The 24,375-nt window shown below is 34.6% G+C and overlaps 1 protein-coding gene across 1 annotated transcript; it reads right to left on the reverse strand.

Annotated features, from left to right (window-relative positions):
- Positions 1-1,954: 1,954 nt before the first annotated feature.
- On the reverse strand, positions 1,955-22,768 carry LOC149501760 (progestin and adipoQ receptor family member 3). The gene is made up of 7 exons (XM_089731853.1): positions 22,221-22,768; positions 21,634-21,851; positions 19,604-19,760; positions 14,431-14,583; positions 6,372-6,560; positions 3,192-3,260; positions 1,955-2,948 (listed from the first exon to the last, which is right to left on the reverse strand). Exons 1-7 carry the CDS (start codon positions 22,290-22,292, stop codon positions 2,784-2,786), a joined length of 1,023 nt encoding a protein of 340 aa, XP_089587979.1. The 5' UTR covers positions 22,293-22,768; the 3' UTR covers positions 1,955-2,783.
- Between the last annotated feature and the right edge of the window lie 1,607 nt (positions 22,769-24,375).

Here is a 24,375-nt window from a genome sequence, read left to right on the forward strand (position 1 = left end):
CTCAAGTTGGGTGGCGCATTTACGTCGTAGATGTCCATGGGCTCCAGTTACCGCTTAACACCAGGTGGGCTGTGAGCTCGTCCTACCATTTAAGCAATAAAAAAAATTTTTTTTTCCACATATTAAACTTTTAATTGACCTTTCTATAAAGTTGCAAAAATGTCGCTCAAACCAAATAGGTTAGCCTTTCACCCGTCGATATGATATCTGTTATATTAGATCTGTCAAATTATTATTTTTAAGAAAAATCTAATAGGTATCGCAAGTATTAATATTAGTATTAACTTTGCTTTTATATACAAAACCTTTCTGGAATGATGAAAATAGCAAATTTTAAATTCTATTCTCAGCTAAAGAACAACAAAGGTGTTTGAATTTAAAGTTCCGCCAATTTGTTCTCACTTCATTTTGGGCAGGGCACATTGCTCGTAGAACGGACGGCCGTTGGGACCGAGAATTATTGAGTGGCGACCGCGTACCGAAAGACGTAGCGTGGGTATACCTCCCACAAGATGGACCGCCGATCTATTGAGATTCGCGGGGATCCGCTGGACGCAGGCAGTGCAGGACCGATCTTTGTGGCGAGGCTTGGGGGAAGCGTATGTCCAGCCGTGGACGTTGGTGGGCTGATGGCATAGAATAAAAATTAGGAATACTTAGGGTAACTACATACTAATTCGACATGATAATGAATATTTGAAAATTGCTATTAAATTATCACAGAATTATTAAACACAAATGCGTTCAGTCACCAGTCTCAAGGTCTTTTGGTATTAAAGATACATGAATGATTGTGTATATGATAGAGAATAATCGTAAAAGCTCGACAAATCGTCTTGCATTGCATTTTAAAACATTATCAACAAAAAACTGTTTTGAACGGGCAACGCCATCTGTTTGCAATAGTTGATATTAAGTTCAGTACTGACATCTACCAGGGAAAAGAACGCCACTTTCGTCATGATAAAAACTTCGTATAATCTTCTATTCGCCCATAGATGGTAGTATGACAAAAAAATACTTTTTTTTATTTTATTTTTTATTATTATTTGTGGTCATAGGTTAACAAAGATTAATAAGTTAATATTAATAAATGTATCACTATGTCCTGCTAATAAAGCGTACAAATATTAGGTGTAAGTATAATGTACATAAAAAAAAAAACTTAAATTATAATTATTTAACTCTACTTTATTATCTAAATTATCTAAAGTTATCGTCTAAATATTCTGAGATACTATAGTAAGCCTTATTTAATAAAAATACTTGCAATTTTTGCTTAAAATCTTCTAAATTTACTGACTTCAAAATTGTTATAGGTAGTTTATTAAATATTCTTGTTGACATACTAAAAAAACTCTTGTCATAAAGAGCAGTTCTATGAGGTAGCGAAGAAATCTTTAAAGTATTCCTAACAGATTGCGGTTTTGCAAACAGATGTTTGTTCGTTTTGACAAAAATCGCTACCTCATAAATATACAACGATGTAAAAGTCATGATTTTTAACTTTTGAAAGAAAGGCTTACATGAGTCTGGTACATGAATGTTTGCTATAGCACGCACACTAATAGGTAATTGAATCGAAACCGATGCGAAACGAACCTTGACCTACTAACTAATTAGTATAATTCATAAAAAGTTTAAATAAAAGCGTTGCCCACTAATAAATCTACATTTTATCATAGTTTCTAATCTCTTCGTAGAAATACTGAAATTTATTAATGTATCATATTTTAATAGATAATACGAGTCTTTTGTGTTACATTATAAATTTTTACTCGTTTTTTTTAAAATTAAAATTAGTTATTATTATTCGACTTAGAATTGACATTTGTGAGCAAGTGTTAGGTTCGTCTTACCTTGTAAAAATTGGTGTATGAGGGGTTTGCCCCTTATCCTTTAATCCCCGAGGTATATAAAACATCGGGAAGAAAAATAAATGAAAAATTGTGTCTTAATTTCGTACTTCTTTATTATCACCATACCCCACCAAGTGTATAAACGTATAAAATTCAAAACAATCATAAATTTCATATTTGAACAGCATCATAAATAAATTAACAAAAAACAAAACAACAAAAAAACAAACAGAAATTGAGACGAGAAACACATAATCACAGTCATAGTTCAATGATCTTTTTGTTATAAAAGTATCATTTCTTGAGCAAAATTTAGTCTAAGAAAAAACTTCTATACGGTAACATTCAACAATAATTATTATAATAATTATATTGAGGCAAATTCATTTTTATTTAAGTACTTTCCCGTTAGGACCACATGTACATTTAAGTATAATAAATAAATTTTATTTGATGAATTTTTTGAGACATCCACATGAAAAATATTAGCTGCCTGATGAAAGTACATTTAACTATTATATTTTAGCAATTTCTTCGGTTTTGGAAAGTTTGTACACATAATTAAAAACTACTTTTATCGTTTTAAATTTGGGCAATAATATATTTATTTTTTTATTTGACGGTAGTTTTCATATAATTCAAATATACACATATTACTAAAACTTTAGTCGTTTCTAAATCTTATTGTATAATATATTTGAGTCGTCCGTGACCAGGTTAACTATAAAGTGTTCGAAGTGGAAACAATGAGCGTGAGGTTAAAACGTAAAGTAGTTTTAATTACATTACAAATTACCTTGTATTTTTTTTCGAATCAACAAAACCCGTTGATTCTTGAGACATTGAAAATACATAATTTTAAGAGCACTTCAGGTAGCTAGCTTTATACAGATATTTTTATTTACTAACATTATCTTAACTAATTTAAAATATTCTCATTGTGTTAGCACAGCCGTGGTTCATTCTGTATTGGACGTACATCATGCCGGAGTTGTGCCAGTAATACAGAGCGCCCAGTACTAGCACGTGCCACCACTGATGCGAGTGACCTATGTAATCCACCTTGCCAGGAAACCAGCGCTCTGGAATCTGTAAAATATAAATGAATTTAAAAAAAAAATACAAAATTGCGTCTTTTTTTTTTAATATGTCAACCCTGCCAACTAAGGCAGTTGGCAGGATTGTCATATGAGGAAGTCGAATACTAAAAAATATATTTATTATAACTGTACAATTTTATCACGAGAACATTTTTTCTGTTTTGTAATAGTAGTATTTAAGTGTATGTATGTACGTAAAGATAATTGTATTCAAAATGTTTATCAGACAAACCTTGAAGGCGTAAATTGCGAAAGCGGTCCCACTGATAATGTACATTCCTATCACACGGGGGAAGAACATCTGAAAATAACAATGTTTACATCAAGTTATTTACTTCTTATAATATATACTACTGATCTACAATAAAAAGAATCAAAAGTCATTCCGTACGTTTCGTCTAGCTTAGCCAGCTTTAAAAAAAGGTGGAAGTTCATGTTTATGGTATTATACTTTTTTACGTTGTCAGTAAAAAAAACAATAAGTACAAAATGATGGATGGCACGTGGATTATTCACAAAGACGACCGGTTCCGACTTTATATATAACATCCATGACTCTAGGTCACGTAGTGAGTATCATTATTTCCTAACAAATTTGCATTTATTTTAATAATTTACGCAACCTTGCTCACCGAAAATGCGCAACGCCATACGATACAAAAAATGTTTTTAATCAGATTTTTTCTTGCGGTTTGGCTCTGCCCCTGGCATTGCTGAAGTCCATGGGCGACGGTAACCACTCACCATCAGGTGGCCGTAAGCTCGTCTGCCTACAAGCCTTCTTCTTCTTCTTCTTCTTTGTCGCTTCCTCATTACTGAGGGTCGTGACCACCTTGGTCCAGTTTTTGCAATAGCTTTCTCTAAGCCTACAATATCCAAAAAAAAGTAAAAAAAACACTGTAGCCCCTGTATTATTCAATTTTGAAATACTAAAGGCACGTACCGATGTACCGGTCGATTATTATTAGAAATACTGAATACATTAATTGAGACTTAATCGAAAGTGCACTACACTTTATTTTTAATTTTCAAATAAGAATAAAGCACGGCCCTATGTTTTAGTTTCTTTGAAATCTGACAATTCGGTTAAATCAATCAGATTTTAAACTTTTAAATAATGAAACAATATAAAAATAAAATGAAATTAGGACGTATTAAGAACAAGCACGACTAGGTACCAACTGCCTCTTTTTATCCGAGGCCTAGTGTATTCTACTCTTCAAAGTAGGATAGCTATTATCCATGTTCTTAATTACATGAGCGCAATGGATTCTCAAGGAGTTGCCAGCAGAGTTCATCCGTAATATCTGGAACTGCCGCGTTCATCAACAACGCGTTTCCATTAGCATCTAAACTCCCCTCCGAGGAGTTTCCTGGTCACTATGACATGTCCTTTTTCAAAATTGATTTGCTGCTCTCGGCAGTAGATAGGGACTTTTTTTTTGGAGTTTATTGGAGTTTACTCCTTTAGAATCGATTTACATATATAGGCCCGGGGTATGAAAATTATGGGGACCAAAATCGTACTAGCATGTCACACGAAATGCGTTATGCGCATGTCACACGAAATGCGCGCCGGGCTGCTGCGCCGGCAGTCCGCCACAAAGCCTCGTACTGATCGCGCGTTTCTCTCATTATTGTATTTTCATATATTTGTTAGTCGTTTGTTTTGTGTCTCGTTAATTTGTTAATAATCTGTAGTGTATCGTGTTGTCGTAATATAGAACTATTTCTCGTATTGTTTCGTTTAATTTTTTATATCCAGTAAACTCCAGTCGTGCGTCGGAGCGGACACACACACTTTTTTTTTATTGCTTAGATGAGTGGACGAGCTCACAGCCCGCCTGGTGTTAAGTAGTCACTGGAGCCCATAGACATCTACAACGTAAATTCGCCACCCACCTGGAGATATATAAGTTCTAAGGTCTCAAGTTTAGTTACAACGGCTGCCCCACCCTTCAAGCCGAAACGCATTACTGCTTTACGGCAGAAATAGGCAGGGTGGTGGTACCTACTCGTGTGGACTCACAAGAGGTCCTACCACCAGACTTGGCTGTGCCCTTAAAGCAGCACCACGCATCCTCGGGCTGTGTGGACGTGTGTGCTCACAGTGAGCATTCATCAGAGCATGTATCGTTCGGAACGCACGCTTAAATGTACCGTTGTAAGCCTAAGGTTGATGCATGCGTGACGAAACCATTCGCGACGCACGTCTCGCGATTTCTGTACGTGGCTTAACATTACAAATCAGCGACGATGACGACGCGTGAGTCGTACGCTCATCTTAGCGCCGCGCCGACCCCTCGGCAATGGCTTTGTGCGAAACCCATATCCTATTTTTCTTCCTATTTTTACAAATCTTGGTTTTTTTTTTTCAACGTTTCAACGCATTTTTTTTATTAATTTTTACTTAATTTATTGCCTAAAAGCACCGTTAATGGATCGGGAGGATCCGTAATGACGTGTTTTAGGCGATTTCGACTGTTTACCATTCGGTCTACAGCAGGCCTGGGCAAATGGCGGCCCGCGGGCCGCATCCGACATCCGTAGAATTTTATCTGACCCGTGAAGCATTGTATATATTATTATTAAAAACACAAATAGTAGTTTTTGTCTAACATAAATGCCGGTGGATGCCAAATTTTTCTCCCGGACAACCGCTCTTTTCAGAGCATGCTATTCGAAAATATAATTATGATAATTGAACAATTACAGTATATACATGCTGTTATACAATGTGCGACATTATACAATAGTCGCACATTTTTATTAGTTATTATACTTATTATATCACATTATTGCATGAATAAACAAAATAACTCAAATCTAGAGCCGCCATTTTCTCCTGCGGTATAGTAGAACGCAAGTTATTTTATATTAATTATAATTTGGAGAAATATCTTTCCGCAATAAATTCGCGGAAAATTAAACGAAATAAAAGCAGATATAGATCTACTGAGGGTGCATGCCTCATAAAACAATAAAGAAATAATGAAACTGAAACTGATGTATTTGCCTAAAATATTTTTCAATTCGAAGAACGAACTAATTTTCTCAAAAGTTATAAAAAATTCATTAATTGACATCCTTAGCAAAAACTATACTTAAAATTAGAAAAAAAAAACTGTTTGGCCCGAGGTCAAATTTTCATTTGCAATGTGGCCCGACTATCAAAATATTTGCCCACCCCTGGTCTACAGGATCGGGTATGTAGTTACCAGCGGCCACGACAAGAGGGTTCTCATGTCGTGCCTCCTTCTCAATCGGCGCTGCCTATTACCGTCAGAAATTCAAACTCAATTGCGATTAGAATCTTGTGTCTCAGGTTATACGGCTTACAATTGCTTAACAGCGATTCGAACCTCGCTCAATCAATAACGAAAAGTAATTAGGTACGGTTGCTACTACTGACCTGGACCATAGGGTTGTCGAAGCCTCCCATTGCGTAGGTCCAATGGAGGGTCGGTAGGACTCCGTACGCCGCCCACCCGATGAAAACGCACATTTTGACTAAATAAGGAACATTGAAACGTGGCATTTGAAGGGCCATCGCTATTATGAAGATCAATGTTACTGAAGTCATGTAGAACGCTCTTAGTTCCTGTAAGAAAAGAAAAGAAAAAATAACAATTATCTCTTTGTATCTATAACCTTTATTAGTCTGATGTATTTTATATGATACTAGCGACCCGCTCTCGCTTCGCTTCGGAAACTGTAATTTATTATTGATTCCTCCACTATTTAATGGATGTTATTATACATATATAAACCTTCCTCTTCAATCACTCTATTAAAAAAACCGCATCAAAATCCGTTGCGTAGTTTTAAATATTTAGCATACATAGGGATATAGGGACAGAGAAAGCGACTTTGTTTTATACTATGTAGTGATTTTGTGTAATTCAAAAAATAATTTAGATTTTACGCTATAATGTAATCGCATTATGACATACATAAATGTATGTCAATGGGTTTCTGTAACCACATAATCCAAGGAGGCATACACATAGCGCATTAAAAATAATTAAATATAGTTTGAAAAAAAAAACACGATAGTAAAGAAAATAAAAATTATCATATTTTTATCCTGAAGTTAAATTAAGCCAAAGTAAATTTATTGTAAAATTACTGTATTTGAATCGATCTTTGAAACGTGTGATTTCAAGTGTGACGTGTATTTTCAAGTGAATCGGACTTCTTGAAGTTGATGAAAATTATCATATCATATTTCGTTACATAGATAGACGGATACAGCCGAAGCAAATGAATGCCTTTAAGCCAATGATGTTATAGTAAAATGTTATAGTAAAATAACATCATTGCTTTAAGCTCTAAAACTGTTGCCATCTATTTTCGGGTATGAATATTAATTTCACTGAGATATTCAATTTAGCGCTAACAGAATTAATTTAATGTATTAAATTCACATAGTTAAAATAAATGACGTTAAATTTATAATTCGAACGTTTTTTTTATTAGTCATGCATTGTATTAAAACAGTGTCTTATAACTCAACTCTATTCTATAATATTTTCAATTTTCATGAAAGTATGTATAAGGCTTTTTTTTGTTACATCAATTTTACTGTCCCCCAAATTGTCCCAGCGGGGGCTTTAAATGTAATCGTTTCCTCGGAAGTAAACCTTAAAAACAACATGAAGTTAGAGTATTTTATTTGAATTGTAATAAGACTTATGGAGCATTAGGGTCGAACACGGTGAGCGCAGAAGGTCAGCGTGTATTCTGCACAAACAATTTCGAAACTCGTAAGAATGCGTGAATGTGACGTTTCATTGAATTATTTGGGTGTGAACTAACCGACATTATGATTTGATTTGTTTCAATGTTGATGAGCAGACATGCCCATGAGCGAAGCACTGCCCTTACTAGGGCTAGTGTTAGCAAATTCGACAGACTGAGCCTAGCTCGCCTACACGTTCGGTGAAGGTAGTATTAGGTACTTAGTATTAACTATTAATACTAAGTATTAGAGGTACTTAGTATTCGTAATAAGTATTAGAGATTACAGGCATAGATAGGGGGAAAAACGGATGGCCCAAGTGAAGTAGCCACCGATAAATATTGCATTGATGCCACCATCTCCATTATCTCAATGTTATTGGCTTGTTTTAGAGATAGAGAGAGAGAGAGAGAGAGAGAATACACTTTATTGCACACCAAAACACAATTCACATTCAAGAACAGTCAAAAAGCAGATAGATTTGTACAATAGGCGGTCTTATCACTAAACGAATCTCTTCCAGACAATCGTTTAATTTAGAGAAATCCTACAAAATATAAAAATACAGCAGGTATGATGCGGTGTACTATTGACAATACATTATTATAGACAATACATACATTATTTGAATAAAAACAAACAAAAACACGTGTTCGCGAATAGTTTACTAAAATGTTTTAGTGACAATTTATATTTCGTCTTTTAGCTATTGGCATCGAAGTACGGATCCGTAGTATGTACCCTCCTAAAATTCTAATGCCATGCAATCCTCGATTTGACATTCCACACGCATCGGCACATCACTACGTTACCCGTTTGTCAATTGATCGTGACATTGACCTAAGACATCGTTGTGCAGTTACAAAACATTATAGTAACATGCCTTCTGTGACTTGGACACTATCTTGAATTCGAATAGAGTATTATCCGATAACGAATTCGTTAAACAAGTTCATTTTTATATTAGCATCGAAATTATATTTACATAATTATACACACAACTCTAGTGCATAATCTCATCCTCAACCCCACTTTCCACCTGGTCTTGTCTGCCCTACCCCTAGAGTGTATATAAAAACCGGAGGTGCGGAGGGAGAGCAGTCCTCGCTGTAGACGACCAACAAGCTGAAGCTGCGGAGCGGAGCACGAGTGTCCGTGCTTCGGCACGCAAGGGCGGAAGGGCTGCTCTTCCCGCAACGCCGGAGATAAAGCGGATTCAAACTTAAGCTCAAAAATCAGCAAACAATAAGAAAACCAAAAGATAGGCTTCTATATAAAAACATAAAGATTGCTTTTTATCGACTTTTTAATAGAATTTTTGCCGCGGTGGCGTTAATACGTAAGTACCTAAACGATAAAGGAAAGATCTAGGCTAAGAAAGCGGGATTGCATTCTGGGGATAGAGCCATGTAAGCAAACACCATTCTCGCATAGATCAGAATGGGCTGTACACAAGATTTGTAAGGTTGTAACCTTATGAAGGGAGAGTTTAATACGCTTGCAAACCATGGGCTAGAGTGTGTGTGATACAATATTTTATAACATTTCTTCAATTGCATGATAACTATCGCTACAATTATTTTTTAGAGTACGCTGAATGACGGATCTTTGACTAACAATAACAACAACAGCAACATAACACAATGTTATCGTATTGTACTAGCATTTACAATGTTAATGCCAGTTGTGAAATTTTGATCATAATAATTCACTTCACATTATGTACATACGGGAAAATCATTTAACGAGAAAATTTAATTTGTGCCCCATTTCGAAGGCAGCTTATTTTTTATTGCTACTATGGGTCGACGAGCTCACGGCCCACCTGGTATTAAGTGGTTACCGAAGCTCATACACATCTACAACGTAAATACCGCCATTCACTTTGTGATAGGACTTCTAAGGTCTCAATTTTAACAGTACAAAGGCTGCCCCACCCTTCAAACCGAAACGCATTGCTGCTTCACGACAGGGATATATTGAGATATAGAAATGTCGAATGTTCGCTTTATGAGAGAAATAAAAAACAGATTCTATTCCGATAAAACATTTAGAAAAATTGATATATTAAAGTAAGCACGAACAGTTGTTCAAACAAATGTCACTATATACATCTCCTCGTATTCACTATTTAAGAATTTTACGACACAAAATTCTATTGTTGTATCACGGCAATTGATTATGAAATCAAGTTGTTTGTTTAAGCGTAAACGTAAATATGTGATCTACACTAATATTATAAAGCTGAAGAGTTTGTTTGTTTGTTTGATTGAACGCGCTAATCTCAGGAACTACTGGTCCGATTTGAAAAATTATTTCAGTGTTAGATAGCCCATTTATTGAGGAAGGCTATAGGCCTATAGGATATAGGATTTAGGCCTATTGGAAAGCTATCACGGTAAGACCAGTACAAGTGGAGCACCAATACAGAATGTTTCAAAATAGGGGTTTAAATAGCTCCTTAAATTCTATAATTAAAAAATATTTTCAATTTCTACGTAAATGAAGTGGGTGGTGTAAAATTTTGCGTTATGCCAAAGTAACTATTCCACGCGGGCAGAGTCGGGGCAAAAGCTAGTCATGGGATATTTTGCTATTTTAAGATCCAATTTTATGTTTCCTTAAACGTACAAAATTACAAAAAAGTGTTTCATAAGGAATTCGATGCGCATTTTTTTTACCAAAACATCGATTGTGATAATTCAGACTGATTTCGCTGTTTTTTTTAATGTCACCAACAGCCTGTAGGTATAGGTAGGTTTGTTTGTTGTTGTAGGTAGGTTTGTTGCATGAAAAAATAATAACACCGCTAGGACTATTATATGTTTGCGATTTTTCAAGATGTTCTCATATAACATTAAAATATCTACCTTTCGAGTATTTATTATAAGTAGTGGTCCCCCGGTAGTCGAAATTCGACTATAGTTAATTAAAATTATAAGTTTGTACACTATAAGGATCCTATTGTCAATACTTCTATATCACAGATTTCGCCAAGAATATAATTTAGATAAATATTACTAGATGATGACGATGATGAAAATATTAAATTCCGCATATTATTATAACTAGATGATGATGGTTTTTTTTTTTTTGATAACGCCATCTTGTTGCGTCTTTAAAGCGGTTAGTTGCCCTCAATTAAGAAAAATAGTATTATTATTCGCCAATAGATGTCGGGAAATGTTGATAATAATTGAAAATACGAATAAAACAACATTTTCTGAAAATAAATAGTAGCTAGATCGATTTATCGGCCCCGAAATCCCCTGTATACTAAATTTTATGAAAATCGTGGGAGCCGTTTCCGAGATTCAGATTATATAAGTAGGTATATATTAAGATACAAGAATTGGTCGTTTAAAGGTATAAGATTAAAGACAAACAATACGTAGTTTATCCTCAATTTGACCGCAGACTTTAAACAATAAGAAAAGTTTGACAATAACAAATAGTTTGCATGCGTGTGTGTCAAATCCATGGTAGTGTATGTAATGTTTTTATTATGGATTTAATGTATTTATTTTGCATATTTTAAAAAAATATTAATATTCTGCACTCCTTCTCTATATTCTCTTTAAGCGTGGAAAATTTCATACTCCTCCGTCCGCGCAATTTTCGTAAAAAGGGGTACAATGTTTTTGCTTCACGTATTTAACATCTACTAGAGGTCCCGCAGTAGTCGAAATTCGACTATAATTAGTTGGAATTGTAAGCTTGTATACTATTATGATTGTATTTCATACTTCCATAATCACAGATTTCGCCAAGACTACACTATAAAAAATATTTACAAGGCAAACAATATTTAATCTATTCTCAATTTGACAACAGACGCCAAGAACAAAAGTTTGACAATAAATAGTATGCATGCGTGTGTGCGTCAAATACATGGTATGTTGTAGTGTGTGTAATGTTTTCTTTATTGATATAATGTATCTCTTATGCATCATTTTAAAAAAAAAATAGCATTGTGCACTTCTTCTCTATATTCTCTATAAGTGTGGAAAATTTCATACTGCTCCGTCCGCGCAATTTTCGTAAAAAGGGATACAAAGTTTTTGCTTCACGTATTAATATATAGATATATTAAATACGTGAAGCAAAAAATCTATATTTCAAGTACCGTAAGTTGTTAGCAGTGAATTGCACATTATAATGATAGAAACGGCTAACACTTAGACCGACTTCCTATTTTACCGTTGTCGTCACCCGAACATAGTACCCACACGTTTTTAAATCAATCAGTGTAACATTCACAGAGACTGCAACCACTCAAGGCTAGAGAAAGTCTTTTATGAAACCCGTACTCGACTGTTGAGATGCGAGATGGTTATTAGACAGGCGTGAAAAACACTGCTTTCTCTTTCGAATAAACAACAAGCAATGAATGACTCGGCCCTATTTGAATTCAGTAGTTACACGTGAATGTAAAATGAAATCTTATTTCATTTCTAATAATAATTATAGGCAAGCCTTCCCATAACATTGTAAATTCTACAACACGATAACGAGATTTTTGTTTAAAATTATTTAGAATATTACATTACGCACTATCAATATATGCGAATGACCGAAATTATACTGCTTACTTTTTATCTATTCTAATATTATAAAGAGGAATGATTTGTTTGTTTGTTCGTATTGAATAGGCTCCGAAACTACTGAACCGAATTGAAAAATCATTTCTCTGTTTGGAAGCTACACTATTCTCAAGTAACATAGACTATAATGTAGGGATCCTTACTAAAACTCCAATAATGTAACCCAAGGTGTAAAAAAATTATCTAAAATATTCTTTACATAGCGTCGCATGCCCTGCGAAAACTATTGATGATAGAATAAAATAATGTACTACGATTATGTACAACACATTATTATTTACAAAAAGTGTCGCGACGGCATAAGTCTAACTATTATAGTTATGCCGTAATAAGTGTTCTTTTATTTTAAAAAATAAAACAACGTCAAACATATCGTTGAAATTTTTGTTAAAGACCCGAGCGGAGCCAGAGCGGGCAACTTGTTTGTTTATACAAAAGCTGCCTATTTAATAATAAATAGGTAAAAAAGAGCGAAGTTACGAAATTATTCAATTGTCATCGGACCTTGGTGCGTGTGCAAACTTTCTATTGGATATCTTCAATATGATGAAAATTACGTTGATAGATTCCATTATTTAGATAGCAGAAAGAAAACTGGTTGGTAAACCGAGGAAAAAAACTGTCTTGTTTATACACCGGGTGTTACAAAATATCCCGTAAAAATGCAATTAATTATCAAAGCTAAAAAAATTTCAACCCTAGTAAGCTGTATGTCAGGGAACCAGATTATTTAACAGAAAGGCCTACGTACCTATTTAACCTAATAATTCTTTATTTTAATAGTTTTTCTATTTTTCATTCATAAATATTTGCTACCCACAATACAAGGATGTCAATAAACTCAAGTATTGTCTTCAAAAAATATCCCGACGTGTGAGGTTGTGGTTTGAGCAAGGCGGAGAGCACACTTTGAGCCGTTTCTGTAAATTTGACGTTTATTACGAAAAAAGTAAGTTTTCGTTTAGGTTATTTCGTTAGGTTAGGTCTTTTAAATTTTTTGTCGTTCCTCGAATTAGCTAGAAATATAAGTACATTCTGCGTAGGTTAACTCTTTAATTTTATTGTAATAGGGTTTGCACATCAATATTTTTTTTTTTTTTTTATAGGGTTATGTTATACAGCGTTACTACGGTTCTTAAATATTATGTGAATGAACTCGTTATAAGGCCCCATTTAACCTCCTTTCGGCTTTGCGGGTAGTTTCGTAATACCCTGTATATGTGTATACCTACATAATTTCTTGGAGAGCAACTTAATCTATTGATACCTCGACGTCTACTACAACGGTACTCAGAAACTTTCAAAACAGGAAACTTTCTTGTAATCTATAAATGTTGACCTTTATCTGCAGTAAAGGGGATACTTTTCATACGGGAAACAATAGTCTGTAAAAATTCTACAACTGCCACAAGAGTACAGATGATGTAGTGAGTAAATGTCTTACGAACGGGAACGCTTTGGTATATAATAATATTATGTATATAGCTATATATCGAGGAGTGAAAAACTATTTGGTTTAATCGAAATTTTTGCAACTTTACAGAAGAGCCAATTAAAGTTTATAATTTGGAAAAAATATCGTGACAAAAAAAAACATCTTCAGCTATTTGAATGGAGTTAACATAATAGAAGTTCAATTAAAAACATCGAATTGTTTAATAAATACCAAATAAAATGGACCTTTAACTACAAAGATAAATATCGCTTAAACCAAATAGCGTTTCATCCTTCAATATATATATGAGTAGATATCTTTAATGCGGAATTTCGGTAATTGCTTCCGCATAAAATCCGTATACTTCTCAGCTTTTTTTTATTCTTTTTATTGCTTAGATGGGTGGACGAGCTCACAGCCCACCTAGTGTTAAGTGGTTACTGGAGCCCATAGACATCTACAACGTAAATGCGCCGCCCACCTTGAGATATAAGTTCTAAGGTCTCAAGTATAGTTACAACGGCTGCCCCGCCCTTCAAAACCGAAACGCATTACTGCTTCACGGCAGAAATAGGCAGGGTGGTGGTACCTACCCGCGCGGACTCACAAGAGGTCCTACCACCAGTAACAAAATCGATCAGCTCGATCCAACAGACGATTGCTATACAGACAATAGATTATAATTACTTACGTAATGACACCAGAAAGCGTAATAAACACCCGATGTGTATATGGCGAGCAACGAAAGCGCGATCCCGAATAAGTCGTACATCAAAAACGTGTTGTAATCGTTCTCGGAGCGACAGGAAAACGTGTGGTACAGAGCCGATAGGGCCATGCATATCTGTAAAAAAATTATATTATCAAATTATAAATTACCTCCCGCACTCTTACGAGCTCTTTAAGTCATAATCTATACATATAAATAAAATTGGGAGTGTCTGTTTGTAATATTGAAACAACCGCTTTTACTACATGCATATGAATATAGATACGGTACGGTACATACACCAAGATGACATTTTTTACAATTTTTGTCTGTCTGTTGTTCCGGCTAATATCTGGAACGGCTGGACCGATTTTGACGAGACTTTCACTGATAGGTAGCTGATGATATAAGGAGTAACTTGGCTACTTTTTCTATACTAGCTTCGCCCCGCGGGACTCAACTATCAATAATAAAATTTAATGTTCCCGAAGGGAAGCGAGGGCGGGTCGCTAATACATAATAAGAACTTTGATCATAACAATCCGATCACGTTACAATAAGGGACTTGCAAAAAAAATGATCTGATTTTTTTTTATTGTTTGTGCGTATGTATAATTTTCTCACATAACATAAACGGTAAGATGAGGTGTGGTAGTTTCATCATCATTGTTTTCAACAAATTACATTCAAGAGTTGCTTCGGGATAGCATGAAGTGCGATTTTTTTTTTAAAAATACAACAAGGGTAACAGCAAAACCAAGAGATCTTTTCTTTTCTTTGAGAAATATTTTCCAGCAAATTTGAGATGTGCAAGAGTGGAAGAGCGAGTGCTATGTAAATGTTAAATTTGAACGTGTTGATTAGAATATTAAAAGGTAAATTTATAGTAAAGGAGTCTAACGATATCTAAACTACGTTGTAACTTTAAACTATGCATTCAACTTCATAATTTCTATATGAATTAGTAATTGTTGTTAGATCATATTATAATCTAATCTTATCTCAAGCAAATGGTTATTTTATAATTTCAACGCAAAAAATTATCATTGCCATAGTTCACATGTTTGCGGATATTTATAGGAAGTTAACGTAAGCAAATTAAGCTGAGCCTTGAAAAATGGGAGCTTACCGCGAATCGACCTTGCTTAATGATATAATGGGCCTTAATTAAATCGTCACCTAGGTCATTATTATCACTTTAAACATGGTAAGAAAACGCTTGTAACGTAATTATTTTTGACAATCCATTTGGGTTTACTGGAACGCCTTTAGCGGTGCTTTTAGGTACCACAAGCACCGGTCACCGTCCTCGCCGAAACCGTCGCTTGCGACGAAGGGCTCGACGAGCGAATTAACCCACAAACACAGCCCACTGAGTTTCTCGCCGGATCTTCTCAGTGGGTCGCGTTTTCGATCCGGTGGTAGTTTCTGCGAAGCACTGCCCTTGCTAGGGTCAGTGTTAGCAACACCGGTTTGAGCCCCGTGAGCTCACCCACACGTTAGGGCGAAGCTGATATAGCCTCTCAAGACTATCAGCATAGGTAGGGGAAAAAATTATGGAACGCCCTTGACTCCTGAGGCAGAGACGATCGCTTCTTATGTGTCCTCGTCCTAAGCTCATTCGTACGCGGCCATCCGATCATGCTTGGCGGTCAATACTGTAAGGATAATTCAACCGGCTGGCCCATAATTCGACCAGCTTGCGAACTGTCGAGGTTATTGATTGGCCAGTCCTCAGGGACAGAGTGAAACGCTACCAACGACGCCTCCCTTGCTGATAGCGCAGAACAGAGCAGACAGTGGAGTGCAATTACTGTGGGTGCGACTTGCAACTTGCAATCGTGTCACGGCGGAGCACGCGGTATCCTCGATCGTAACCTCCCCAAATTTTGGTCCACTAATTGCTTCGGGCCCTGTCTGTTTGCCAGTTTAGGGATAGGCTATAAATATCGAAGAAGACAACGTGTAAGCTGCACTACCCACGTTTTACGAACTTCAACTAGGTGACTATACTTATCGACCCACGTGGGGTTCTGGCCCAGCGGGGTATGCTGGGAATGTAAGTTGGCGGTGTTATCTAGGCTTCAGATCGCGCGCCAATCGATCAGATTCGTCTCTTCAACGTAGCGTAGGGATCGTGACGGGGATAGATGTACTTCGCGTAAAACTCGTCACTAATGCCCGCCCTGCCTCTGTTGAGTTGTCTTACTCGACGCTGGGATGTGAGCTTTTAAGCCACATCTACAGCGCCTAACGCGTAAGATAGTCCAGCCATGTTTTCTGACCCACAAAATTACATACCTTCCTATTGATCTATTTCTTCAATCTTATAATAATACGATAATATTAACTCAGAAATATAACGCATAATTAACTGCAAATGGAATAAGACTAGGGCGTAAACAGCAAATCAAACAAATACCTTAAACGAGAAAAGTTTAAAAATCAACACAGGCCGGCGAAAAATGTTAAGAAAGTGCAAAATAATTACTTCAAACTAACTGTCAGCGTTACTAACCTATTGAAACGATTTCTTTATGTCCACTAAAAAAAAAAAAACTACACAAAACGTTTATTACGTAAAACGACACGGAATCCTAGTTGAATATTTGACACGAATACAAGTAATTTCGTTGGTAAGAGTTCAATGGGCGACTCACGTGCAATTAAAATATCGCACGATCAACGCCGAACATATTTCAATGAAGAATTTGTAATTATAGTAGTCATTGGTCAAACAAAGTAATAAGGATTGGTAGTGGGTGACCTATTTGTTTTTATATCATAAAACCGCCTTTACGACTGTATTTCATCGTAAGCATTTATAAAAACAATGCTTATGTAGGTTTTCGTGTTGATTCCATAATTCATGTTTACTTTAAAAGAAATGTACAATTATGCAGAGTCACTCATACAACTTCATATTATCCAAGTCAAGGCTGTACGACGTGAATGGCTGTATTTTCTACATCAGTTAAGGACTTCTAAAGAGTATCTATTACTGGTCGGATCGCGTATATACTAAGTACTATTGGTACATTCAGAAAAATGTTTTCGTGTACGCTTGTTAGATTCCTTTTTTTTTTTAAACCGAAAATGAAAACATTCGATTATTATTTTTAAAAACAAATGACGACCGAAATTATTTCGAGGAAGTGGGTGTTGAATTATGAACTTTATAAGAGAACATAATTGCGATGCGAATTAAAGTTAGCAATGAAAGATTGTTTTCGAGAAATTATGCGAATGCTATATATGTACATACTATACATATTGAGAACGGACTCGGTTTTAATCAGCAACTTGTTTTTTTATTATATATTCGTGTTATTATCAAATACGGCCCGAAATCCGATAGAGAATACAAATCAAAATTGAATAGTCATTAAATTTAATGTACAACACAGAACCGGAATCGCTCCTAATGGCGTCAAGTTAGGAAGATGTACATTATATTTTATCATTTCATTCTAAATAACATTGTAGAAAACTCTCGAATCTAAAGCCGAAGAAAGTAATCTTAAGTACAATTACAAAAGTCAAACACTGTTAGTTTTGTTGGCGTTGCTGTCGAGTTTTTTTTTTGTAATTTTATACTTTCACTGACAGGAGATCAGAAAGCAGGTCGAACATCCGAGAGGCGGACTTTCGAGGCGGCCGCCAATGGTGTAGTGCTTATATTTCGCAACGAGAAACGTCATGTCATGGCTGTATGCATCGCGGTTTACGTAACAAGTGCGAATAGCTACATGAAGACTCCGTGATACAAACTATTTTGTTTTTATTAATTTGTATTATCTGTGCATTTTACGTAAGAAAAAAAATTATATCATTTAAAAAACAACCAACGAACGTGTTCTGTTAGACTCTTGTCTTGAGGGCTGTTTAGAATAGTCACTTATTATAATTTCGTATCACTCAAAGATATTGTATATATTGTGTGATATCAAATGATATTGGCCTTCTCTTTTAAAGCAAAAAAATAATTGTAAAATTATCAAATATCTTATCACGAGTTATATCCGTAGTTAATTAATTTACTAAGCAACAAAGTATGGTTTAATAATTTCGTTACACATCAAGAATAATTTAGAATTAGCTTTATTGCACACCATGGTAAATCATAACAAGAACATATGTAATCACAAGGCATTTTCTGCAGTTATGATAAAGCTATCAGTTACGCCAATCAAGTTTTATAATTACTTAATTATGTTTTATGTGCAAAATAATAATTATTTAAAGAATCTAGAATGACCGCAAAATCATTATTCATTAATTCATAATTTAAATTTTATGTGTAATCCAAAAATCACTATAATGACTCATTCAAAATTTAGTCGACAATTCCGCTTCATAAATTTAAATCCATTAAATGTTAATGTAATAAGTCAATCTTCCTCGATATTTGCTATAGATTAATGAAATTTAACATTATATCTTCTACGTTTATTAGGTTTATGTTAAGACTACTCTGAGAGCCTAAATAAATCTGGCACGTATAGCAAACTATTTTCTTAAATCAACACGTTTCCAAGCTGACTTTCAGACTAGACGAAGTGTTTTTCATAACATTAATTCTTATGGCTAACGTTACTTTACGTTGTTCGATAGTATTAAAAACTCTTACAAACACAAACAATTTTTTCATTAACTAGCGACGCGCCCTTGCTTCGCTTCGGGAACTATAATTTATTATTGATTATGAAAATAAGATGGCAGATTTTTTTCCTACTTACTTGACACTTATCGTTATTTTTTGGTGATTCACACTATATCCTTATAAATTATAGCCTATGTGTATATTCTTTTTCTTTTTTTCCCTACCTATGCTAATAGCCTTGAGAGGCTATTTCAGCTTCTCCTTAATGTGTAGGTGAGCTCACGGAGCTCAAACCGGGAGTGTTGCTAACACTAGCCCTAGCAAGAGCCGTGCTTCGCAGAATCTACCACCGGATCGGAAACGCGACCCACTGAGAAGATCCCGCGAGAAACTCAGTGACTTTATTCTATTTTGTGTCGCTATATTATTGTAAAGTTTCATCAAAATCTATTCAGTAGTTTTTGCGTGAAAGAGTACCAAACATACATCCATACATTCTTACAAACTTTCGCGTTTATAATATTAGTAGGATAAAACTATTCTTTAACTTACCATGAAACACGAGAACAATACCCCGGCAACAATCTTGTCGGTGACCGTGGCGTGTATGTTTATGATAACTAAATCGTTAATCGTCAGGAAGAATAACAAAAAGAAACCGAATATGTGCGTCCATATATTCATTGTTTCGTTTGTCCACCAGAACACGCTAAAACAAAAATCGAATGGTAATCAAGTGAGCGATTTTTCCGGATCCTTTATAAACCTACATAGGCATTATTTCTTTGGTCTGCATTTGTCTAATAAACGGGGAATACGTTAAAAAAACACTTAATTGTTCTTAAATAAATGAAAAACGCTGCATTATTTGGCCCTATTATTTTTACTCGACATAATTCAAGCTGTAAATCGGAATAACTTCCGCTTGTTACTATTTTCAAGGTATCTATTTGCGTAAGCCTCTTGTGTGCGAAAGGTGCATTTGTTACAATTCGCTTGCCGCCCGGTGTTTTTATGAGTGGTCTCGTGTGGTAAACAAATGTTGATTACAAATTTCCTTTTTTACTTCTTCTATATCTATACTAATATATAAATCTACAGTGGAATTTACGGATGTTCCGTTATAACTACTGAACCATGGATCCGATTGACTTGAAACTTGGCATCCATGTAGAAAATACATGTACTTAATGGATAGGCTAATATTTATATGATATATATGTTGTGGGGGCGTTAATGATGAGATTCTTTGTGGGGGTGAGAAATAATAATGTTAAATTTAAATGCCCAGCGAAGCGGACCGGTACAGCTAGTCGGCTTATAAGATCGGCAGATATATATCTATATAATATATAGCTTGGTACATATAATGATTACTTACTAAACTAAATTTAGAAATTTACGAAACGAATTCTAAATCGGTATGTAATATAATTTAAAAAAACCTTAACTTATCGATTAAATTAATTTTTATAAAGGTTTTAATTTTATCTAATTATTGTTTAAAAAAAATTGTCACATCACTATCAAGAATTTTTCGAACTACCGTCACTAGACACAGATGGGACAGATGCCTTGAATTGCTCTTTAGTATTAGGAACACAAGCTGGGTTTTGGAAAACCATAATGATTTTATCATTAACATATATATTATGATATATCTCACTCTGTGCTTTTAGTAGACATTTGTACTGGTCAAATATGCACACTGTTACTTATAGCTAATAATTCATTTCAATTAAGTACTGTTTCATTATATCATTTTTCTGAGTTACTTGAAAAGGTAATTCTTAAACAACTAGACAAAACAATACGACAGTGCCAGGTGGCAAAGGTTGTTCAAAGTAAGTTGGGTGTTGTGAGATTTCCACCCTGATGAACTATGAGACTCAATCAAAAAATCATGGGCAATTTAGCAGACTAAAATCACACAGGTTAGTGAGGGATGAATATATGGTTTACTAAAATTATAAGTACTAAAATAATAGAACTAGTGTTTGTAAATTATACTTTCATGAAATTGTTGCCAATATTTTAGCTAATATTAGCCTTAGACCTGTAACTATGTAATAGAATCAAGGGAAATTTTTAATTGATTCAAAGTTGCAAATACTTAAATAAATGAGTAGTGTCCTTTCTATTGTTGTTATTGTGTTTTCATAACTTAATTAAATTAATTTCTCTTTGAAACTCAAATACACGAAAATAGTAAAATAAAATCATACATTGTGGTGCAAACATCTACATCACATCAAATTCACTCCACATCTAATGTGTCCCATATATAAAGAGACTTTTGTTAAGAGTATAATGGTCTGAGTATAAAAGTTTGATGGCCCTCTCAATATATGAAACCTAAAGTATTTTCTTAAGTTGTGCGAGTTCTAGACAAATATAAAGCTGCTTTTACTGAACACTTATATATATAATTTTTGCTTAGTTTTTGGAGTTACAGCAGTATTATTTGTATATTGTACTATTAAACATAAATATAAAAACAGAAAAGTTTAGTGTTAAGTAATTAAATTTTAATCATGATTTACTATTGTTAAATGCCTACTGTGATTATTGTAAGTACAAACCTTTCCCAACAAAGTTTAGTTGGTAACATTTTTCTGTATCCATCCCTTATGAATGGGTTATGCTGTAAATACACAGGTGCTTGTTCATATTTTAGAAGTTCTCTGTAGTTCATATACTCTTCATCTTCTTTCGTCAGGTTATTGTTGTCTTCCAATTTTTTGCCTCGTCGGAGCAGTGTATTCGTCTGACAGAACTCTGGACAACAATCATCTTCAACCTTTGAAGAAAAACCAAATTGAATATTTTGAAATGGACACCTTTTTTAAAATTTATATTTTATTTTTTAATATATTTTTCATTGTTGTTAAATTGGTCACAGTTATTGAGATTGCTCTATAGCATAAATGCTAAGAGATTACGTGAATAAAATCTATATAGATTGGCGCCTTGAAGTCAAACGGATTGTATTTTTAATTGTAGTTGTAGCACATTACTGTTCAGTATTCGAGCCTTTTTACTAAAATTGTTTCACAATTAACAGTTACATTTGTAAATGAAAAAAAAACCCATCATTCTGTCATTACACGGTATATAGTTGAAATAAATATATTTTTCAAAATGTTAAGGACAATTTTAGTAAACTTACTTTTTCAATAGACATAAATTGCACTGTTTCTGTTTGGCACTCACTAACTTTTTTGGTCATTGTTAGGGTCATTATTTATTCACTTTTCTTTAATCGCTTTTAGTGCTAAATGAATAAATAATCACAAAATATTTGTGAGACTCATACCACTCTTATTCTAATTTCTTAGTAAATATTAAGTACTTTATTAGCGATTTTAAATTTTACTTTATTCTAAAAAAATACATCATTCCCTACTAACAATTCTTTTACAACTGAATCACAGATTAATAAATTAGTAACTGCGTACAAATAGCATAGAGAATATACTAAAACTGAATTTTATGTGTTTGACAGTGATGCCAACTGTTCAAAAATTTACTCTACACCAATTTCTTTACAGCCCGATAAATCCTTTTTTTTTCAGTGTGGCAATCGACTTCTTAGGATGCTTAATTGCCAGCGTCAAGCCTATAAAATCTTGAACTATTATTTTTTTATTCTTTCTTTCTTTTATTCTTTTCTAGACGGACAAGCTTACGATCCATCTATTCCTAATGCCGGCCACTGACATGCGCGCAAATATTCGTACATTGTACGAATGTTTGCGCGCATGTGAAGGGCCGTCAAACATTCATTCGCAAACCTAGCGGCTGTGCAAATGGGTTCGCATACTCAATTTGCGAACCCGTTTGCGCTTCCTCCTACACTTGTTTACGAATGTCTCACGAATTTCTCCTCCTTTTTAATTCGTCAATAGAACATTGAAGAGAAAAAGAGTTTTTAATTCTTTCCCAGACATCATTAACAGCCATGCTGTTTTTATGGGATTTCTTTTGATGAAGATACGCTACACAGTAGACGTCACGAACTATGAAAATGGCGTATAGTATACGTCCGTTACCTTCGCAATCGTCGGCGTAACTGGGCAAGCGAATGTGTGGGAGACTACGCGAAGGTTCGCACGCTTTGATGTCTGTTAAAAAACCGACACAGCTTGGAAAACCACGAATGCAGCGAAAACTTTGCATAATCATTCGCAAATGTCTTCCCTCACTTGCGGGTTTGCGTATTCGTGCGCGTGTGAGTGGCCGGTGTAATGGTAATCGACATAGATTCGCCCAATAAGCTCCAATAACTATTTGATCGGTTGATTTTGCTCTTAAGTTCGACCAGTTCAGAGTATAATCGCGAGATAGATCAATTCCTTTAAGTTTTTTTACTTGTATTTTAGCAAACCACCAAAGTGTCTATTTGTCAGTGATGGAAAACTATCAATCTATCATTTTTCAGTGACCTCTCTTACGTCTGTGTAGTGTTATACTCTATGTGGTAAACTTTCGAACTTACAGCTTATTAATAATGTATTACGTCTTTGTATTTTCGTGTACTAGAATTATTAGTGTAATCGTGGTTGATTTATGTCTGTATGGGTAGTTCAGAGTATAGAGCTCATAAATTGAATCCTGGGTGTTATGAAGGTGTTCCGAAGCTAGGTAATAGACAAAGAACTTATATTTTTAAATATGTACTATCCAACTCTGTAATGAACCGAAATAATAGCAGGAAATAAAAAAGTGCCATAAAAATAAAAATAATTTTTTTTAGTAATGCTCAAACTCTTATCAACGAAGCTGTACGTACATATTATGTCTAACTGATGTAGGGGTCCCACTAGTACTCAACCCTCTCAAAAGAGCATGAAAAGCTGGTGGAGGGATATTGACTCATTAGAATTAGTACCTACGTAATACTTAAACGTTAAATATAAAATCAATGCTGTTTTATGTTATTCAACACCACGGGAACGGTTTCATTTTCTTTTCCTGTGACATTAAATCCATGTATTTATTTCACGAAAGTGTGTCCCTTGAATCCTTATTTATTCGTAGCTACATTTAGTTTAGAGCTTAAAAAAACGTTACATGGCTTACTACAGAATAGCACCTGACTTAAAACACAACTATTGTATTGATGTATTTTAATATCCTTACGCTTTCAGTTAAAAAACATTAGCCAATTCTGTAGAAAACCTTCACACGCAAGCTTAGTTAGTTCATCGTTACTCAGAATTTTTACGTCCGACGGCCATAAATCGACAGCTTTTTGTGCAGTTCAAGAATGTGCTCTACTCACTACTACTCAATCTATGATTTTACAATCATTATGTGTCTTT

Source organism: Bombyx mandarina, chromosome 12, assembly GCF_030267445.1.
Source record: "Bombyx mandarina strain Sakado chromosome 12, ASM3026744v2".
Lineage (NCBI taxonomy): Eukaryota > Metazoa > Arthropoda > Insecta > Lepidoptera > Bombycidae > Bombyx > Bombyx mandarina.